Source organism: Taudactylus pleione, unplaced genomic scaffold (genome assembly GCF_031769625.1).
Source record: "Taudactylus pleione unplaced genomic scaffold, aTauple2 ptg000433l, whole genome shotgun sequence".
NCBI lineage: Eukaryota > Metazoa > Chordata > Amphibia > Anura > Myobatrachidae > Taudactylus > Taudactylus pleione.
In genome coordinates, this window is record NW_028284835.1 from 575,239 (window position 1) to 597,915 (window position 22,677).

At 46.8% G+C, this 22,677-nt stretch overlaps 2 protein-coding genes across 2 annotated transcripts in view; both read right to left on the reverse strand.

The window, feature by feature from the left end:
* The window catches only part of FLVCR2 (FLVCR choline and putative heme transporter 2), a 61,640-nt gene extending 52,580 nt beyond the window's left edge, over positions 1-9,060 (reverse strand). The window contains exon 1 of the mRNA XM_088447465.1: positions 9,043-9,060. The gene's annotated coding sequence lies outside the window, so the exon portion shown is untranslated. The remainder of the gene's footprint in view (positions 1-9,042) is intronic.
* Positions 9,061-9,136: 76 nt separating this feature from the next.
* On the reverse strand, positions 9,137-21,131 carry BATF (basic leucine zipper ATF-like transcription factor). Its single transcript, XM_088447451.1, has 4 exons — positions 20,827-21,131; positions 17,110-17,308; positions 16,932-17,036; positions 9,137-9,572 (listed from the first exon to the last, which is right to left on the reverse strand). Exons 2-4 carry the CDS (start codon positions 17,170-17,172, stop codon positions 9,411-9,413), a joined length of 330 nt encoding a protein of 109 aa, XP_088303577.1. The 5' UTR covers positions 17,173-17,308; positions 20,827-21,131; the 3' UTR covers positions 9,137-9,410.
* Positions 21,132-22,677: the final 1,546 nt, after the last annotated feature.

Below are 22,677 nucleotides of genomic sequence, written 5' to 3' on the forward strand. Positions count from 1 at the left end.
TCTGCATGTATGCAGTTGCACAGTACTACGTCTCTTGTTTTGCACATCTCAGTATCTGTCCCTTTTCTGCATGTATGCACAGTTGCACAGTACTTCTCTTGTTTTGTACATCTCAGTATCTGTCCCTTTTCTGCATGTATGCATAGTTGCATATAGGGCCCCATTCAGCAGGGCACGCAATTAGCTATTTCGTACAGAACGCAGCTTCGAAAATATGCTAATGCTTGCCAAAGCTCAGTCGGCATAGGGATGCCCACTGCCGCCATCTCATGTCCGTCTACCATGGACGCACATCAGCCGTCACACAGCATTTACAGCGGGTCTGACCAGCCGCAGACACTGCGAGTCTACTCGCACGCAGTGAGCTCTCATGCTACTCATGCAATCGCTGTGGTTAATTTATGCACGCCCATGAAAACGCGTTCAGACAGACACACCCGCGTTTTTCTGACCACCAACCCCCCCGCTCACCACCCCCAAATGCTGACAGCCTGTCACTCACTTTACGATGAATAACTTTGTGCATCCGTTATCGCGATGCGTTCGATGAGCACGCGCAGTGCAGCTTGTACGCATGTGCAATGGCAAACACTCGCTCTACTGCGTCCGTAATCGCTATTGTGTACGCTTCTGAATCAGGCCCATGGTTCCGTATCATGCAAGTAATTTCCAAAGACACAGACTGAGCTTTGGATGTGGGAAGTGGACGAGGACTGAAACGTTTATCTTGTGTTTCGGGTAATAAAGGGCTAATTACACAGGGCGGGAGGGGTGTAAGATGCATCTCAGCATCACATTGGATCTCTGTTTGTATGTGGACTCTGCTCTATAATCATACACACGTGTAACACACAAAGTACACGCCAACTCGCATCAACTTGATGCTTGAGGTGACCTCTGACCTGTGGCTCATCTGGTCACATACCCACTGAGTCAGGGAACGATGGCGGCAGATAGGAGACGTTAAAGGCTATCAGCGCTCTATCCGTGTATAGTAATCAGTTGTGGTTAGTAAATGGCAAATATTTTATAAATGAAAGTCACTGCAATAAATGATGTTACCTACTTATCTGTTTTCGTGCGCAATTATTCTACTTCATTATTTCCATGAAGTCGCTTTATATAAATAATAATTATAACAATAATAACATTCATGCGTACACAGCATTAGCCGCAGGTCACTTACACAACATATATTGGCCCCGAGATGCGTATGGCCCCTGAATCATCCCCACAGACTCTCTCAGCTCCGGTGATATCAGACTCTCCAGCTACTTAAACCTTGAGCACAATAAACAGAAAGTCTGATAGACTGACCTCAGATATGGGAGGGACACGCAGATGGTTTCACACGGGGAACGCTGGGCCATTGGCCCCTGGCCCAGAGTGAGCTGAATGCGCAACCACTGGCAGATTGTGCCACCTATGTACGCTGAGGAATGTGCCACTAAGTGTCAGTCCCTGGGACAGCGCTCTTTCTCTCTGCTCCCCAGGATACATTAAGGCAGTGGTTCCCAAACTGTGTGCCGTGGCACCCTGGGGTGATCGGGACACTTGCAGGGGTGCCTCAGGTTGGTGGACCAACATCAAATCAAATTATTTATGGTCAATGTAATGTTAAAATATGGACAAACAGAAGCACAAACCTGTCCACCACCACATACCTGTGCCTAAGGATGACAGGTAAGCACAATATACTTATTATTATTTACATTTTTCATTAACAAACTTTTGGCCTAGGGGTGTCTTGAAAACAATGCTGATGTGCTAGGGTGCCATTATTCAAAAAAGTTTGGGAACCACTGCATTAACGACTAGTCCCGGAGACAGCGCTCTTACATTCTGCTCCCCAGGATACATTAAGGATTAGTCCCCGAGACAGCGCTCTTACACTCAGGTCCCCAGGATACATTAAGGATTAGTCCCCGAGACAGCGCTCTTACATTCTGCTCCCCAGGATACATTAAGGACTAGTCCCTGAGACAGCGCTCTTATACTCAGCTCCCCAGGATACATTAACGACTAGTCCCCGAGACAGCACTCTTACATTCTGCTCCCCAGGATACATTAAGGATTAGTCCCCGAGACAGCGCTCTTATACTCAGCTCCCCAGGATACATTAAGGATTAGTCCCCGAGACAGCGCTCTTACATTCTGCTCCCCAGGATACATTAAGGACTAGTCCCTGAGACAGCGCTCTTATACTCAGCTCCCCAGGATACATTAACGACTAGTCCCTGAGACAGCGCTCTTACACTCAGCTCCCCAGGATACATTAAGGATTAGTCCCCGAGACAGCGCTCTTATACTCAGCTCCCCGGTATACATTAAGGACTAGTCCCCGAGACAGCGCTCTTATACTCAGCTCCCCAGGATACATTAAGGACTAGTCCCTGAGACAGCGCTCTTATACTCAGCTCCCCAGGATACATTAAGGACTAGTCCCTGAGACAGCGCTCTTACACTCAGCTCCCCAGGATACATTAAGGATTAGTCCCCGAGACAGCGCTCTTATACTCAGCTCCCCAGGATACATTAAGGATTAGTCCCTGAGACAGCGCTCTTACATTCTGCACTCTGGAATACAGTATAGATTAGTCCATGGTACAGCACCATCCTACACTCTGCTCCCCACACTACATTATACATCAGCCCATGGTACAGCGCCAACCTACACTCTGCTCCCCAGATTACATTATAGATCAGCCCATGGTACACCGCCATCCTACACTCTCCTAGCCGTAATAAATTATAGATCATTACATGGTACAGCGCCATCTTACACTCTGCTCTCCGGAATACATTATATGATACAGCGCCATCTTACACTCTGCTCCCCGCAATACATTATATGGTACACCGCCATGCTACACTCTGCTCCCCAGAATACATTATAGATCAGCCCATGGTACAGCGCCATCCTACACTCTGCTCCCCGGAATACATTATATGGTACACCGACATGCTACCCTCTGCTCCCCGGATTACATTATAGATCAGTCCATGGTACACCACCATCCTACACTCTCCTCCACGGAATACATTATAGATCAGCCCATGGTACAGCGCCATCTTACTCTCTGCTCCCCGGAATACATTATATGATACAGCGCCATCTTACACTCTGCTCCCCGCAATACATTATATGGTACACCGCCATGCTACACTCTTCTCCTTGGGAAACATCATAGATAAGTCCATGGTACAGCACCATCCTACACTCTGCTCCCCAAAATACATCATAGATCAGTCCATGGTACAGCGCCATCCTACACTCTGCTCCCCACAATACATTATATGATACAGCGCCATCCTACACTCTGCTCCCCGGAATACATTATAGATCAGTCCATGGTACAACGCCATCCTACACTCTGCTCCCCGCAATACAGTATAGATCAATCCATGATACAGCGCCATCTTACACTATGCTCCCCGGAATACATTATTTGGTACAGCGCCATCCTACACTCTGCTCCACGCAATACATTATATATCAGTCCATGGTAAAGCGCCATCCTACACTCTGCTACCCGCAATACAGTATAGATCAGTCCATGGTACAGCGCCATCTTACACTATGCTCCCCGGAACACATTATATGGTACAGCGCCATCCTACACTCTGCTTCCCGCAATACATTATAGATCAGTCCATGGTACAGCGCCATCCTACACTCTGCTCCCCGCAATACAGTATAGATCAGTCCATGGTAAAGCGCCATCTTACACAATGCTCCCCGGAATAAATTATAGATCAGGCCATGGTACAGCGCCATCTTACACTATGCTCCCTAGGAAAAATTATAGATCAGCCCATGGTACAGCCCCATCCTACACTCTGCTCCCCACAATACATCATAGATCAGTCCATGGTACAGCGCCATCTTACACTCTGCTCCCCGCAATACATTATATGGTATAACGCCATCCTACACTCTGCTCCCTGGGAAACATCATAGATAAGTCCATGGTACAGCACCATCTTATACTCTGCTCCCCGGGATACAGTATAGATCAGTCCATGGTATAGCGCCATCCTACACTCTGCTCCCCGCATTACATTATAGAACAGTCCATGGTACAGCGCCATCTTAAACTCTGCTCCCCAGGAAACATTATAGATCATTCCATGTTACAGCGCCATCTTACACTCTGCTCCCTGGAATACATTATAGATCAGCCCATCGCACAGCGCCATCCTACACTCTGCTCCCCGGGATAAATTATAGATCATTCCATGTTACAGCGCCATCTTACACTCTGCTCCTCGGAATACATTATAGATCACCCATGGTACAGCACCATCCTACACTCTGCTCCCCGGAATACATTATTTCGTACAGCGCCATCCTACACTGCTCCCCAGAATACATTATAGATCTTCCCATGGTACACCGCCATCTTACACTCTGCTCCCCAGAAAACATTATATGCTACAGCGCCATCCTACACTCTGCTCCGCGGAATACATTAAAGATCAGCCCATGGTACAGCGCCACCCTACACTCTGCTCCCCGGAATACATTATATGGTACAGCACCATCCTACACTCTGCTCCCCGGAATACATTATATGGTACACCGCCATCCTACACTCTGCTCCCCAGAATACATTATAGATCAGCCCATGGTACAGCGCCATCCTACACTCTGCTCCCCGGAATACATTATATGGTACACCGACATGCTACCCTCTGCTCCCCGGATTACATTATAGATCAGTCCATGGTACACCACCATCCTACACTCTCCTCCACGGAATACATTATAGATCAGCCCATGGTACAGCCCCATCTTACTCTCTGCTCCCCGGAATACATTATATGATACAGCGCCATCTTACACTCTGCTCCCCGCAATACATTATATGGTACAACGCCATGCTACACTCTGCTCCCTAGGAAACATCATAGATAAGTCCATGGTACAGCGCCATCTTACACTCTGCTCCCCGGAATAAATTATATGGTATAGCGCCATCCTACACTCTGCTCCCCGCATTACATTATAGAACAGTCCATGGTACAGCGCCATCTTAAACTCTGCTCCCCAGGAAACATTATAGATAAGTCCATGTTACAGCGCCATCTTACACTCTGCTCCCTGGAATACATTATAGATCAGCCCATCGCACAGCGCCTTCCTACACTCTGCTCCCCGGGATAAATTATAGATCAGACCATGTTACAGCGCCATCTTACACTATGCTCAACGGGATAAATTATAGATTATTCCATGGTACAGCGCCATTTTACACTCTGCTCCCCGGAATACATTATAGATCAGCCCATGGTACAGCACCATCCTACACTCTGCTCCCCGGAATACATTATAGATCAGCCCATGGTACAGCACCATCCTACACTGCTCCCCAGAATACATTATAGATCTTCCCATGGTACACCGCCATCTTACACTCTGCTCCCCAGAAAACATTATATGCTACAGCGCCATCCTACACTCTGCTCCGCGGAATACATTATAGATCAGCCCATGGTACAGCGCCACCCTACACTCTGCTCCCCGGAATACATTATATGGTACACCGCCATCCTACACTCTGCTCCCCGGAATACATTATATGGTACACCGCCATCCTACACTCTGCTCCCCAGAATACATTATTGATCAGCCCATGGTACAGCGCCATCCTACACTCTGGTCCCCGGAATACATTATAGATCAGCCCATGGTACACCGACATGCTACCCTCTGATCCCCGGATTACATTATAGATCAGTCCATGGTACACCACCATCCTACACTCTCCTCCACGGAATACATTATAGATCAGCCCATGGTACAGCCCCATCTTACTCTCTGCTCCCCGGAATACATTATATGGTACAGCGCCATCTTACACTCTGCTCCCCACAATACATTATAGATCAGCCCATGGTACAACACCATCTAACACTCTGCTCCCCGGAATACATTATAGATCAGCCCATGGTACAGCGCCATCCTACACTCTGGTCCCCAGAATACATTATAGATCAGCCCATGGTACAGCGCCATCCTACACTCTGGTCCCCGGAATACATTATAGATCAGCCCATGGTACACCGACATGCTACCCTCTGCTCCCCGGATGACATTATAGATCAGTCCATGGTACACCACCATCCTACACTCTCCTCCACGGAAAACATTATAGATCAGCCCATGGTACAGCGCCATCTTACTCTCTGCTCCCCGGAATACATTATATGGTACAGCGCCATCTTACACTCTGCTCCCCACAATACATTATAGATCAGCCCATGGTACAGCACCATCCTACACTCTGCTCCCCGGAATACATTATATGGTACAGCGCCATCTTACACTTTGCTCCCCGGAATACATTATATGGTACACCGCCATCCTACACTCTGCTCCCTGGGAAACATTATAGATAAGTCCATGGTACAGCGCCATCTTATACTCTGCTCCCCGGGAAACATTATAGATAAGTCCATGGTACAGCGCCATCTTATACTCTGCTCCCCGGGAAACATTATAGATAAGTCCATGGTACAGCGCCATCTTACACTCTGCTACCCGGGATACATTATAGATCAGTCCATGGTACACCACCATCCTACACTCTCCTCCCCGTAATACATTATAGATCATTACATGGTACAGCGCCATCTTACACTCTGCTCTCCGGAATACATTATATGATACAGCGCCATCTTACACTCTGCTCCCCGCAATACATTATATGGTACACCGCCATGCTACACTCTGCTCCCCGGAATACATTATAGATCAGTCCATGGTACAACGCCATCCTAAACTCTGTTCCCCGCAATACATTATAGATCAGTCCATGGTACACCGCCATCCTACACTCTGCTCCCCGCAATACAGTATAGATCAATCCATGATACAGCGCCATCTTACACTATGCTCCCCGGAATACATTATTTGGTACAGCGCCATCCTACACTCTGCTCCACGCAATACATTATATATCAGTCCATGGTAAAGCGCCATCCTACGCTCTGCTACCCGCAATACAGTATAGATCAGTCCATGGTACAGCGCCATCTTACACTATGCTCCCCGGAATACATTATATGGTACAGCACCATCCTACACTCTGCTTCCCGCAATACATTATAGATCAGTCCATTGTACAGCGCCATCCTACACTCTGCTCCCCGCAATACAGTATAGATCAGTCCATGGTAAAGCGCCATCTTACACAATGCTCCCCGGAATACATTATATGGTACAGCGCCATCCTACACTCTGCTCCCCGCAATACAGTATAGATCAATCCATGATACAGCGCCATCTTACACTATGCTCCCCGGAATACATTATTTGGTACAGCGCCATCCTACACTGCTCCACGCAATACATTATATATCAGGCCATGGTACACCGCCATCTTACACTATGCTCCCCGCAATACATTATAGATCAGCCCATGGTACAGCGCCATCCTACACTCTGCTCCCCGGGATACATTATAGATCAGCCCATGGTACAGCGCCATCCTACACTCTACTCCCCGGGATACATTATAGATCAGCCCATGGGACAGCGCCATCTTACACTCTGCTCCCCGCAATAAATTATATGGTATAGCGCCATCCTACACTTTGCTCCCCGCATTACATTATAGAACAGTCCATGGTACAGCGCCATCTTACACTCTGCTCCCCAGGAAACATTATAGATAAGTCCATGTTACAGCGCCATCTTACACTCTGCTCCCTGGAATACATTATAGAACAGTCCATGGTACAGCGCCATCCTACTCTCTGCTCCCAAGAATACATTATAGATCAGCCCATCGCACAGCGCCATCCTACACTCTGCTCCCCGATAAATTATAGATTAGTCCATGGCACAGCGCCATCTTACACTCTGCTCCCCGGAATACATTATATGCTACAGCGCCATCCTACACTTATAGAACAATAAAGTGTTTAAGTGTGCCACAGCAAAACCGGGGGGCACCGCACCCCAAACTCATCCCCAAAATGACCATAGAAGCACACTCACATTTACCCAGATGGAGGTATGACCATATAAGCACACTCACATGTGCCCAGGTGAAGGTATGACCATAGTAGCACACTCACATGTACACAGGTGGAAGTATGACCATATAAGCACACTCACATGTACCCAGGTGAAGGTATGACCACAGAAGCACACTCACATGTACCCAGGTGAAGGTATGACCATTGAAGCACACTCACATGTGCCCAGGTGGAGGCATCACTGTAGAAACACGCTCACATGTACCCAGGTGAAGGTATGACCATAGAAGCACACTCACATGTGCCCAGGTGGAGGCATCACTGTAGAAACACGCTTACATTTACCCAGGTGAAGGTATGACCACAGAAGCACACTCACATGTGCCCGGGTGGAGGCATCACTGTAGAAACACGCTCACATGTACCCAGGTGAAGGTATGACCATTGAAGCACACTCACATGTGCCCAGGTGGAGGCATCACTGTAGAAACACGCTCACATGTACCCAGGTGAAGGTATGACCAGAGAAGCACACTCACATGTACCCAGGTGAAGGTATGACCATTGAAGCACACTCACATGTATCCAGGTAAAGGTATGACAATAGAAGCACACTTACATGTGCCCAGGTGGAGACATCACTGTAGAAACACGCTTACATTTACCCAGGTGAAGGTATGACCACAGAAGCACACTCACATGTGCCCAGGTGGAGGCATCACTGTAGAAACACGCTCACATGTACCCAGGTGAAGGTATGACCATTGAAGCACACTCACATGTGCCCAGGTGGAGGCATCACTGTAGAAACACGCTCACATGTACCCAGGTGAAGGTATGACCAGAGAAGCACACTCACATGTACCCAGGAGAAGGTATGACCATGAAGCACACTCACATGTGCCTAGGTGGAGGCATGACTGTAGAAACACGCTCACATGTACCCAGGTGAAGGTATGACCATAGAAGCACACTCACATGTACCCAGGTGAAGGTATGACCATTGAAGCACACACATGTATCCAGGTAAAGGTATGACAATAGAAGCACACTTACATGTGCCCAGGTGGAGACATCACTGTAGAAACACGCTCACATATACCCAGGTGGAGGTATGAATAATGGAACACACTTGCATGTACTTTTAGAATGTTTATCATGTCTTCCTCACTTATGAAGTTGATGTGTCAGAGGAAATCAGCACATATGACTTACAGGGTTTTGTAAAAGGCTTCTGTAATTGTGAAACAGAAATGGGGAACTGTGGAGAGACGTCGTTTGCTGAGCTGCAGGAATATAGTTTTAGAATCCAGATTAAAAAAAACTAGATAGAGAGAGAGTGCTGTAACGGTACTGTCCTTAATGTGTTCTGTGCTCCCTGATAACAGGCAATGTTGCGTGTTCACCAGAGAAGCACAAGTGTGTCAGTGCTGGTAGCGTGACTGGAACGCCGGCTGCTTCTGGGTTCCCAGGACGCACACAGACTGGTGGCTGCTGAGGACGCACGTCAGATACTTGAGCTCCTCACGCAGGCCGCGGATCTCCCTGCGCAGAGCGGAGTTCAGACGCTCCAGGTTCTCGCTCTCCTGCAGAGGAAGAAGAAATACGTCAGTGAGATTCGGTTACCGGGCTCGCTAGAATAAGTCGGCGCAGCTCATGTCGCCACTTTGCAGGAGCTGCCTTTTCTGCCATAGGGTAACACTTGGCCCGACCATCTGCAGAACTCCTATCCTAGTACCCGCACAGGCCAGAACCCCCCACTTTAGGGTGACCTTATAATGTCCACTGTTCCGCTTAGAGGAAATGTTCTTATGCTGTGGAAAATCCGGCAGAGCACGGACCCCTGTCTGTGTCACATATATGTATCGTTTTATTACAGTGATGGAATTGCTTCTGCCATTATAACCGACTTACTACTTACATGCATAGGAATCCTATGGGATCCGGTGAAAACGTTACAGAAGATCTTCGCTATTACTAAGTGAAGCATTCGCTGACTCCCACACGTGGGACTAATATTTGCTTTAGGGATCTTACTCGTGTACTAATAATCACAGTTTGCTGAGTGCAGGTTAACATGCTTTTAATTCAATTTATAACCTATCTACATATATATTATACACATATATTCAAATTTATTTACCCTGTTTCCTAACCAGAACTAAGATTGTGATATCTGTGCTTTACTGCGTTTCTCCTGTCAGAATCCATAGCAGCTCATTGGACAATGGACAAGCTAAGGCCAGGTGTATTGAAAATATACATAAGAGATAATGCACCTTTGTAACACACAGAAAAGTTGTCCCACGTCGGCGCCTGCGCTTTAAAAACGACTGAAAAATTGCCATTTTTCCCGTCGTTTGCACATGTGCAGTACAGGTAGAGTGTCCGTCGCGGCTATTTTCCCGGTGACCTGTGCATGCGCTATAGACTCTAGGCACACTCTAGTGCCCAGAGTCTATAAGTGCGGCGCCAGCCGCCCGACGGAGAGGAGTGGGCCCGATATCTGGCAGCTCCATTGCTACGGGTCTCTATTAATACTCCCACTTACCTCCTGAGTCTTCACATAATCTATCCTCCATGCCCTACAAGTGGTATTAAACATAAAGCATGAGCGACATGCGACTCGGTAGCGCAGAGCGTCTTTTCGTGCAACTTTTTTACCTTCAAATGAGTCTTATTTGTAAAGCGATGCGAACAGGACGCACAAACAGCTTCTGCTGATTAAAATGACATGCCTGTATTCTGTGTGCGTCTGCATCTGCATGCGAAACGCTACGTTACAGTGTCAGCGGCTGTGAGTATCTATGCTGTATGTATTGATACCCTTCAGCAGCTGAGAATATCTATGCTGTATGTATTGATACCCTTCAGCAGCTGAGAGTATCTATGCTGTATGTGTTGGATACCCTCCAGCGCCTGAGAGTATCTATGCTGTATGTATTGGATACCCTCCAGCGGCTGTGAGTATCTATGCTGTATGTATTGGATACCCTCCAGCGGCTGTGAGTATCTATGCTGTATGTATTGGATACCCTCCAGCGGCTGTGAGTATCTATGCTGTATGTATTGGATACCCTCCAGCGGCTGTGAGTATCTATGCTGTATGTATTGGATACCCTCCAGCGGCTGTGAGTATCTATGCTGTATGTATTGGATACCCTCCAGCGGCTGTGAGTATCTATGCTGTATGTATTGGATACCCTCCAGCGCCTGAGAGATATCTATGCTGTATGTCGCCTGAGAGATATCTATGCTGTATGTATTGATACCCTCCAGCGGCTGTGAGTATCTATGCTGTATGTATTGGATACCCTCCAGCGCCTGAGAGATATCTATGCTGTATGTATTGATACCCTCCAGCGGCTGTGAGTATCTATGCTGTATGTATTGATACCCTCCAGCGGCTGTGAGTATCTATGCTGTATGTATTGGATACCCTCCAGCGGCTGTGAGTATCTATGCTGTATGTATTGGATACCCTCCAGCGGCTGTGAGTATCTATGCTGTATGTATTGGATACCCTCCAGCGCCTGAGAGATATCTATGCTGTATGTCGCCTGAGAGATATCTATGCTGTATGTATTGATACCCTCCAGCGGCTGTGAGTATCTATGCTGTATGTATTGATACCCTCCAGCGGCTGTGAGTATCTATGCTGTATGTATTGGATACCCTCCAGCGGCTGTGAGTATCTATGCTGTATGTATTGGATACCCTCCAGCGGCTGTGAGTATCTATGCTGTATGTATTGGATACCCTCCAGCGGCTGAGAGTATCTATGCTGTATGTATTGATACCCTCCAGCGGCTGAGAATATCTATGCTGTATGTGTTGGATACCCTCCAGCGGCTGTGAGTATCTATGCTGTATGTATTGGATACCCTCCAGCGGCTGAGAGTATCTATGCTGTATGTGTTGGATACCCTCCAGCGGCTGAGAGTATCTATGCTGTATGTATTGGATACCCTCCAGCGGCTGTGAGTATCTATGCTGTATGTATTGGATACCCTCCAGCGGCTGAGAGTATCTATGCTGTATGTATTGGACCCTAATTTCCCCCAGGGGGTCCCAAAACCTAACCCTCCCACCACCAGGCTAACGCTGATACTTACCCGGATTCTTTGTTCGGGATTCTGGCGGTCGGTATGCCGACGCCGGTATCCTGATCCCCTTCGGGATAGCGGCGATGGCATTTTGCCGGGCGGCGGTATACTGGTGGACAGCATCCCATCCGCCGGCATATTAACTACATCCCCTTGTAGTGCCCTGAACTATATTATATATTAAGAACATTATTTGCTTAGTCCATTTAAAAAAAAAGTATGTGATCCAAGCCCCTTTCATTCTTCCTTCATAATGTCACCAAGAGAGTCAGTTACAGTATACACAATACATTTAGCACATGCACCCCGGGGTCAGAATCTATCGCTAAAGTGACACTAGACCCCCGGGGACAAAGCCCTGGAGGAAACCAGCCAGGAGATGTAGAGATTACAACCCCAGCCAAGACTCTGGCTCCAGCCTGGCTGCTCCCCGCCCCCCCTACGTACTGAATGTAAAGTGCTGAGATAAGAGGATCCGTCTGGATTGGCTAATGGAGCTGGTTTACCCCTCTCCAGCCAGTAGTGTAATATCTGTATAATAGAAGTGCTGGCAGCCCATATGCCTGGTAACAACACTGACCCCTAGTGGTAAGTGCACACATTAAAGTACAGGTATTATTGGAGCTGTATGAGCTGATAATCAATGAGATCACACTGAGGACCTCATTCAGAGGCGGTCGCACGGAGCGATTTGTCGTAGCGAGCGATGTTTTTTTCAACTGTGCATGTGTGTACATGGCAGTGCGCGTGCGCAAGCCTGTCTTCTCGACCGCAATCCTCTTGCTCGCTAGTCACTAGGAGGTCGTAGCTGTGATTGACATTTCGTGCCGTTTGTGGGTGGTTACAGGGGAAGGTGCTTGTGATCGGGGGTGTGGTGGTGCGCATGCAGGCGTGGTTGACCTTAAAAAGGGCGTTTTAAGGGCGTGCATATATTACACAGCGAGTCATCACACATGTCATCTCGTTGCAATAACGACGCTACTGCTCGCAGAGCTAAGGGTAGCCCAGGGTCTGCGAGTGCAGGCGATGGTTTCTGCTTCAACCGATGTTTGTAGGCAATTAACAATGTAACAGGTGTTAATCATGCTGACGTAGGTTGCCGCCTGCGGCCGACTCTGAATTAGGCCGTAGAGATAGGAGGTGTGCTTTCATTGCTGTGGGTGTTTCCGCGCTTACGATGTGCGTTGCGACTGAGCGCTCATTTTGCATATTCTCGATCACTTTGGGTGCGACCGATCGCTCCCGAGAGACCGCCTCTGAATGAGGGCCTGAGTCCCTGTGGCCAACACATAATGTCCACACTGTAATCCAAACCCGTCTGTACAATGTTCAGCCCAGTAATCTGCATCAGCGCTCCACCAATTCTCCATCATTCCTTATCCACAGTGATTAGTCAGGAAGGAATCACCCAGAGCAACCAGTAAAGAGGTGCTGAAGGTTGTGGTTAGTCAGCAGGAGTAGTCAGTGAGCCAGAGTACGGTCGTGTGCTGTGATGGCACAGTAAGTAAATACAGGGAATGTTGCGCAGTGCAGTGTATACAGGTAATGGGGTACAGAGTAGAGTATACAGGTAGCGGTACAGAGTATGCAGGTAATGGGCTACAGAGTAGAGTATACAGGTAATGGGGTACAGAGTAGAGTATACAGGTAGCGATGCACAGTATGCAGATAATGGGGTACAGAGTAGAGTATACAGGCAGCGATGCACAGTATACAGATAATGGGATACAGAGCAGGGTATACAGGCAGTGACGCACAGTATACAGATAATGGGATATAGAGCAGGGTATACAGGCAGTGACGCACAGTATACAGATAATGGGGTATAGAGCAGGGTATACAGGCAGTGACGCACAGTATACAGATAATGGGGTATAGAGCAGGGTATACAGGCAGTGACGCAGAGTATACAGATAATGGGGTATAGAGCAGGGTATACAGGCAGTGATGCACAGTATACAGATAATGGGTTATAGAGCAGGGTATACAGGCAGTGACACACAGTATACAGATAATGGGGTACAGAGTAGAGTATACAGGCAGCGATGCACAGTATACAGATAATGGGGTACAGAGTATACAGGTAATGGGGTACAGAGTAGAGTATACAGGCAATGACACAGTATACAGATAATGGGGTACAGAGTAGAGTATACAGGCAGCGATGCACAGTATACAGATAATGGGGTACAGAGTATACAGGTAATGGGGTACAGAGTAGAGTATACAGGCAGTGACACACAGTATACAGATAATGGGGTACAGAGTAGAGTATACAGGCAGTGATGCACAGTATACAGATAATGGGGTACAGAGTAGAGTATACAGGCAGCGATGCACAGTATACAGATAATGGGGTACAGAGTAGAGTATACAGGCAGCGATGCACAGTATACAGATAATGGGATACAGAGCAGGTTATAGCAGTAGTGATGTACAGTATACAAATAATGGGGTATAGAGCAGGGTATACAGGCAGTGACGCACAGTATACAGATAATGGGTTATAGATCAGGGTATACAGACAGTGACGCGCAGTATACAGATAATGGGGTATAGAGCAGGGTATACAGGCAGTGATGCACAGTATACAGATAATGGGGTACAGAGTAGAGTATACAGGCAGCGATGCACAGTATACACATAATGGGGTACAGCACAGGGTATATAGATATTGGAGTACAGCGTAGGGTACACAGATAGCGATGCACAGTATACAGATAATGGGTTATAGAGCAGGGTATACAGGCAGTGACGCACAGTATACAGATAATGGGTTATAGAGCAGAGTATACAGGCAGTGACGCACAGTATACAGATAATGGGGTATAGAGCAGGGTACACAGATAGCGATGCACAGTATACAGATAATGGGTTATAGAGCAGGGTATACAGGCAGTGATGCACAGTATACAGATAATGGGTTATAGAGCAGGGTATACAGGCAGTGACGCACAGTATACAGATAATGGGTTATAGAGCAGGGTATACAGGCAGTGACGCACAGTATACAGATAATGGGGTTTAGAGCAGGGTATACAGGCAGTGATGCACAGTATACAGATAATGGGATATAGAGCAGGGTATACAGGCAGTGACGCAGAGTATACAGATAATGGGGTATAGAGCAGGGTATACAGGCAGTGACGCAGAGTATACAGATAATGGGGTATAGAGCAGGGTGTACAGGCAGTGATGCACAGTATACAGATAATGGGTTATAGAGCAGGGTATACAGGCAGTGACGCACAGTATACAGATAATGGGATATAGAGCAGGGTATACAGGCAGTGACGCAGAGTATACAGATAATGGGGTATAGAGCAGGGTATACAGGCAGTGATGCACAGTATACAGATAATGGGTTATAGAGCAGGGTATACAGGCAGTGACACACAGTATACAGATAATGGGGTACAGAGTAGAGTATACAGGCAGCGATGCACAGTATACAGATAATGGGGTACAGAGTATACAGGTAATGGGGTACAGAGTAGAGTATACAGGCAGTGACACAGTATACAGATAATGGGGTACAGAGTAGAGTATACAGGCAGCGATGCACAGTATACAGGTAATGGGGTACAGAGTATACAGGTAATGGGGTACAGAGTAGAGTATACAGGCAATGACACACAGTATACAGATAATGGGGTACAGAGTAGAGTATACAGGCAGTGATGCACAGTATACAGATAATGGGGTACAGAGTAGAGTATAGCAGCAGTGATGTACAGTATACAAATAATGGGGTATAGAGCAGGGTATACAGGCAGTGACGCACAGTATACAGATAATGGGGTATAGAGCAGGGTACACACATAGCGATGCACAGTATACAGATATTGGAGTACAGCGTAGGGTATACAGATAGCGATGCACAGTATACAGATAATGGGTTATAGAGCAGGGTATACAGGCAGTGACGTACAGTATACAGATAATGGGGTATAGAGCAGGGTATACCAGAAGTGACGCACAGTATACAGATATTGGAGTACAGCGGAGGGTATACAGATAGTGATGCACAGTATACAGATAATGGGGTATAGAGTAGAGTATAGCGGTAGTGATGTACAGTATACAGATAATGGGGTACAGAGCAGGGTATACAGGCAGTGATGCACAGTATACAGATAATGGGATATAGAGCAGGGTATACAGATAGTGATGCACAGTATACAGATAATGGGGTATAGAGCAGGGTATACAGGCAGTGACACACAGTATACAGATAATGGGGTATAGAGCAGGGTATACAGGCAGTGATGCACAGTATACAGATAATGGGTTATAGAGCAGGGTATACAGGCAGCGATGCACAGTATACAGAATGTGTGATAGAGCAGGGTATACAGGCAGTGACGCACAGTATACAGATAATGGGGTATAGAAGAGGGTATACAGATAGTGATGCACAGTATACAGATAATGGGGTATAGAGCAGGGTATACAGGCAGTGATGCACAGTATACAGATATTGTAGTACAGCGCAGGGTACACACAGCGATGCACACTGTACAGATAATGGGATATAGAACAGGGTACACAGATTGTGATGCACAGTACACAGATATTGTAGTACAGCACAGGGTATATAGATAGTGATGCACAGTATACAGATAATGGGATATAGAGCAGGGTACACAGATAGTGATGCACAGTATACAGATAATGGTAATGGTGTATACAGAAGGACATTAGTGCAGACGTTGGAGGCTACAGCAGACCTGGCAGGAACAGGAAAGGAGGGTGAGGTGTGAGCAGGGGGGCTTCCTGTGCCATTCTATGTAATGTGTGCGAGATGGGTGACACAAGTGATACTGGTCTCTTACGCACCACATGTAAAGTGTCGGCTTTCTCCGTCTGCCGCTGGCGACTCTTCTGCGCTGCAATACGATTTTTCTCTCTCCTTTGAACCTTCTTCATATCATCGGAGGAATCCTGCAAGCAGAGAGGTGACACCAGGGAGCGCTCAGAGACCTGCGGCCTATGCACCCAGTGACGGGCTCAGTACCTGTCTAACGCTGGAAGGGGAACTGCTGTACCCTGGCTCATTGCTGTCGGAGTCTGGTTGCATGTCCTGCTGTCCTCCCCGTACCTCTCGCTGGCTGCCGGCGTCTCTCCTGCTCGCTGTGTACTCCGCTTGTTACATGTCTGGCCCCGCCCATCACGCTCTCACCTTCCTCCTGTGGTTTCCTATCTGGGGACCTGAGCTGGAAGTCACATGAGAGAATCATCTCGGAAAGGTCACAGTAAAATAGAATCAGATCACCAAAATCACCCAGGAAAACCCAGCGCAGCGCGGTGAGGGGGCGAGAGAGATACAGGAAGTAGAGGAAACACAATGATGTCACAGGTATGACAGGTTTCCATCCACAAGACAGCATGCACCAAGCAGGTAGCTCCCACGTAACTGTACTCAGTGCGTGTTAGCCTGTGCTGTCTGCCTGCTCTCAGCATGTCTGTATGTAATACCAGCGTACATGCTCTCTGTGGGTGTCAGCATATGGGTCCCCTGTGCACGTCAGTATGTATATCATATGTAACGGTTCTCTGTGCGTGCCAGTGTATAGCTCCTAGGGAAGCGTACTCTATGTGTGTGTTAGTATGTAGTTTCCATGTAAATGTCCTGTGTATGTCAGTATGTTGCTCCTGTGTAACTTTTATCTCTGAATGTCTGTATGTACTATAGCTCACACGTAACTGTTCTATATACATGTTCATATGTAGTTTCTATGTAGCTGTTCTCTCTACATGTAAGTATGTGCTGTAGCTTGCTGTAACTGTTCTATGTATATGTCTGTATGTAACACCAGTTTATCTGCACTCTGTGCATGTCAGTGTGAAGCTCCGTGTAACTGTTCTGTGTGTGTGCTATTATGTAGCTCACGTGTAACTGCTCTCTGTGCGTGCCAGTATGTAGCTTGCCTGTAACTGTTCTGTGTGCGTGTTGGCATGTAGCTCCTGTGTAACTATTCTTTGTGTGTCAGTATGTAGCCGCCATGTAACAGTTCTCTGTGCGTGTCATTATGTAGCTCCCGTGTGTGTGTGTGTGTGTGTTAGTATGTAGCTCCCATGTAACTGTTCTCAGTGCATGTCAGTATGTAACTCCTGTGTAACTGTTCTCTGTTTGTCAGTATGAAAGTCCCATGTTACTGGTGTGTGTGTGTGTGTGTTAGTATGTAGCTCCCGTGTAACTGTTCACAGTGCATGTCAGTATGAAGCTCCCATGTAGTTGTTCTGTGTCAGTATGTAGCTCTCGTGTAGCTATTATCTGTGTGTACCAGTATGTAGCTTCCGTGTAACTGTTCTGAGTGTGTCAGTATGTAGCTCCCATGTAATTGTTCTGTGTGTGTCAGTATGTAGCTCCCATGTAATTGTTCTGTGTGTGTCAGTATGTAGCTCCCGTGTAGCTGTTCTCAGTGCATGTCAGTATGTAGCTCCCGTGTAACTGTTCTGTGTGTCAGTATGTAGCTCCTATGTAATTGTTCTGTGTGTGTCAGTATGTAGCTCCAGTGTAACTATTCTGTGTGTCAGTATGTAGCTCCCGTGTAATTGTTCTATGTGTGTCAGTATGTAGCTCCCGTGTAACTGTTGTGTGTCAGTATGTAGCTCCTATGTAATTGTTCTGTGTGTGTCAGTATGTAGCTCCCGTGTACTTGTTCTGTGTGTCAGTATGTAGCTCCCGTGTAACTGTTCTGTGTGTGTGTCAGTATGCAGTTCCCGTGTAATTGTTCTATGTGTGTGCCAGTATGTAGCTCCCGTGCAATTGTTCTGTCTGTGTCAGTATGTAACTCCCGTGTAATTGTTCTATGTGTGTCAGTATGTAGCTCCCGTGTAACTGTTCTGTGTGTCAGTATGTAGCTCACGTGTAATTGTTCTGTGTGTCAGTATGTAGCTCCCATGTAATTGTTCTGTGTGTGTCAGTATGTAGCTCCCATGTAATTGTTCTGTGTGTGTCAGTATGTAGCTCCCGTGTAGCTGTTCTCAGTGCATGTCAGTATGTAGCTCCCGTGTAACTGTTCTGTGTGTCAGTATGTAGCTCCTATGTAATTGTTCTGTGTGTGTCAGTATGTAGCTCCAGTGTAACTGTTCTGTGTGTCAGTATGTAGCTCCCGTGTAATTGTTCTGTGTGTGTCAGTATGTAGCTCCCGTGTAACTGTTGTGTGTCAGTATGTAGCTCCTATGTAATTGTTCTGTGTGTGTCAGTATGTAGCTCCCGTGTAACTGTTCTGTGTGTGTGTCAGTATGCAGTTCCCGTGTAATTGTTCTATGTGTGTGCCAGTATGTAGCTCCCGTGCAATTGTTCTGTCTGTGTCAGTATGTAACTCCCGTGTAATTGTTCTATGTGTGTCAGTATGTAGCTCCCGTGTAACTGTTCTGTGTGTCAGTATGTAGCTCACGTGTAATTGTTCTGTGTGTCAGTATGTAGCTCCCGTGTATTTGTTCTGTGTGTCAGTATGTAGCTCCCGTGTAATTGTTCTGTGTTTGTGTCAGTATGTGTGCTCCCGTGTATCTGCTCTCTGTGTGTCAGTATGTAGCTCCTGTGTAACTGTTCTCTGTGGTTGTCAGTATGTAGCTCCCATGTTACTGGTCTCTGTGTTAGTATGTAGCTCCCGTGTAATTGTACTATTTGTGTGTCAGTATGTAGCTCCCGTATAATTGTTCTGTGTGTGTGTGTCAGTATGTAGCTCCTGTGTAATTGTTGTGTGTGTGTGTCAGTATGTAGATCCTGTGTAACTGTTCTGTGTGCGTGTCAGTATGTAGCTCCCGTGTAATTGTTCTGTGTGTGTGTCAGTAATATGTAGCTCCCGTGTAACTGTTCTCTGTGTGTCAGTATATATGACATAGACAATGCACTCAGCTCAGTAGATGTAGCTGGGGCAGCAGCGGGAACCAGATTTACTCCCATAGGCGAATGTGAGGATCTGTAGGGCTAATGCTGGGGTTTGTGCGTGTGCAATCAGAAACCCGCGCCGCCCACTGATTATACGCCAGATGCTGCAGCAGTCATCATTAGTATCATCCCTTACACCAGCCCCACGTTGGCTGGCACAGGCTGCCCTTCCCAGCACGCACCATTTACACAGAGGTTTAGGTAAACGCCCACAGCGCAACAATAAGTCAGGGGGGTAACATGCGCTCGCATTGTCACCGCCCAGTTCTCGCCCTGATACGCCCTATTTCACAGAAAGACAGATCCAGCCACGGTCTGTCTGACTCAAGTCAGGACGGACATAGGCAGAGATGCACAGGCGATGTGCGGACAAACCGCCCGACGCAGGCCCTTAGTGTACCCGAGTGATCATCCTCACCCCATACTGCAGCAATCACTCCCTGTCCTCAATACACGAAAGGGTTAATTACATACATGACTGTATGGGACGTGTCTCTCTAACCTACTGGCTGTAACAATGACCTTGGCTCACACACAAGAATTGGGGTCATGAGAAAACAAATTATTTCTAATTAAAATGTATAAAAATACTGTTTGTAGTTCTAAATGTTCTCATAATACAATATTATTATGGTAGCACAAGGTTTCTGGTGTACAGAGTGCACGTGTTTAACACGTATACAGCACACGCATGGCTACAAAACGCAAATAACCTTCCTCCTATGGAGTCTGAGCGAGGACATAACCGTTGTATCTGAGGGCTACAAAATAGGCTTATATATTGCTATACATACATTCTTATAATAAAATTATAATAAAAATCTGCTCACTGACCGGAATGACAATTGATGTTTTCATTGCACCAGCATATACACAGCGCTGTACGGAAAGTGCGCCATCATCCACAGCAGTCCCTGGGGAACGTTTACAAAGCGGCACCAACAACATTAGCTGCAAAGCGCATCAGCTGAGCTTACTAATAATATATATTGAGAGAGAGAGTTAGTTGAGGGTCTGAGCGCTGCACAATACAGTTTCAAGTGCAATAATTTACAGTCAGGTGATAAAATAAATTGTGTTCCCCAATTGGGAAGCAACACGCTACCCCCAATCTCCTGTTCTGGGTGTCTGCTTGTTCTTCAAATAACTGATTCTTAATTCAGTATAAGAAAGTAAGAATAATAAAGATAAAAGATAAATACAAGCGCCTACTAGTGTAATATATTAAAATACAATGTTATAGACCATCAGCCCCTTATTAGTACGTGCGTACCAGCTATACACTCATAGGAGAGCATATCAGGCGTCTTTAGCTCTTCTGTCAGAAGTAGAGTCTGCTAGAAAGGTTTAATAGAATATATTATCTGTATATTGGACTGCAAAGATATCGATCAAAAACATTCAATTGGCTTCAGGTAATGGTAAGCACAGTCCAAAAAGTCCACAGAATGCCTAGAGGTTTGTCTCTATATAGGAACCTTTGTCCTTAATAGGATGACTTCTTATATATAAAACACACACCCAGAGGGCGCTGATAATATAGACAATGAATAACCAATAGAATGGATTTAGCAGATAGTATATACACGTACATTGAATCAATGCTTATCTGTGGTTTCTCCAGAATCTCATTGATCCAATCAAACCGTCCTTGGAGTTAGAACCAGGGGACCTTTGTAAGACCTGTAACAACAACCTTTCACCAGGAAACACCCACACAGGAAGGCCATAGGCCACTCAGTGTATTTCACATACTTTCATATAAAATACTAGCTGGGATATCCGGCGTTGTCCTGGTTGAAGACTGGACCCGGAGGTTCACCTGCAGCTTTCATTGTTTTTTTTTCCCTGCAGCTGCAATATGGTAATGGAGCATGAAACATCACGCCTCCTGCAGACATTACTGATCTGAGCTGTGTTCAAGGGTACAGCATCGGATCATCTGCAATCCCTTCGGCCGGTTGAGTGACCAGGGTGTCACGCAAGCTGTCCGTCGCAGATGAGTAAAAGAGGCCAGGAAATCCCCGTTTTGAGAAATAGCGGCCGTCGCCATCTGCTTCCCACCTAAAAACGTCAGCAGACTGTCAATCACTGACAGTCTGCGTGTGGGATCGCAGACCTGTTCTGCACATGTACAGTATGGGTCAGGCACATGCGAAGAGTCACAATAATCAGGAATCTGCGTGATACCGGTCACTGCGTCCACAGCTAAATCACCTCTTGAAATCACTCTGCAGGCCAACATTGAAGAACATGTCTAGCAGGGCTGCCATCAGCGGGGGAATGCCAGGACTGGCGCCCCGTTTCCCGGACAGAAGGAGGCCCGACCGCAGTGGCACTATGTGGCTGCAATCAATCTCCCCTGTTGTATGCAATCTCCATATGCTGAGCTTTGCCAGGATCAAAGAGTGTGGATTGATTATGCTGTCTGCCACAGTCTGACCGTATCGCGTGCTGAGCTGCACATGAGCCTGCCAGAATGTGACAGTGTATGAAGCCAGCCCTCAGCCCCAGAACCTGTGTAATTTAAGTGTGTTCCCATTTTTAGGGATTGTGTGACATTTTCTTTGAAACGACGAAGTTTAAATCTAGGCAAAAACCTAATCCTGGTCAAACTACACCAGCATGCCAATTTGGTGGAGCTAGGTCCAAAACTCTGGTCGTGCATAAATGACAAACAGATAG

Bases quoted from the DNA above. Each gene is read 5' to 3' on its own strand.
- BATF (XM_088447451.1), bottom strand. From the start codon at position 17,172: ATGCAACCAGACTCCGACAGCAATGAGCCAGGGTACAGCAGTTCCCCT. The intron at 17,037-17,109 runs GTACTGAGCCCG...CTCTGCTTGCAG, and splicing joins CCCCTTCCAGCGTTAGACAG to GATTCCTCCGATGATATGAA. The intron at 9,573-16,931 runs GTGCGTAAGAGA...CTTCCTCTGCAG, and splicing joins AAGCCGACACTTTACATGTG to GAGAGCGAGAACCTGGAGCG.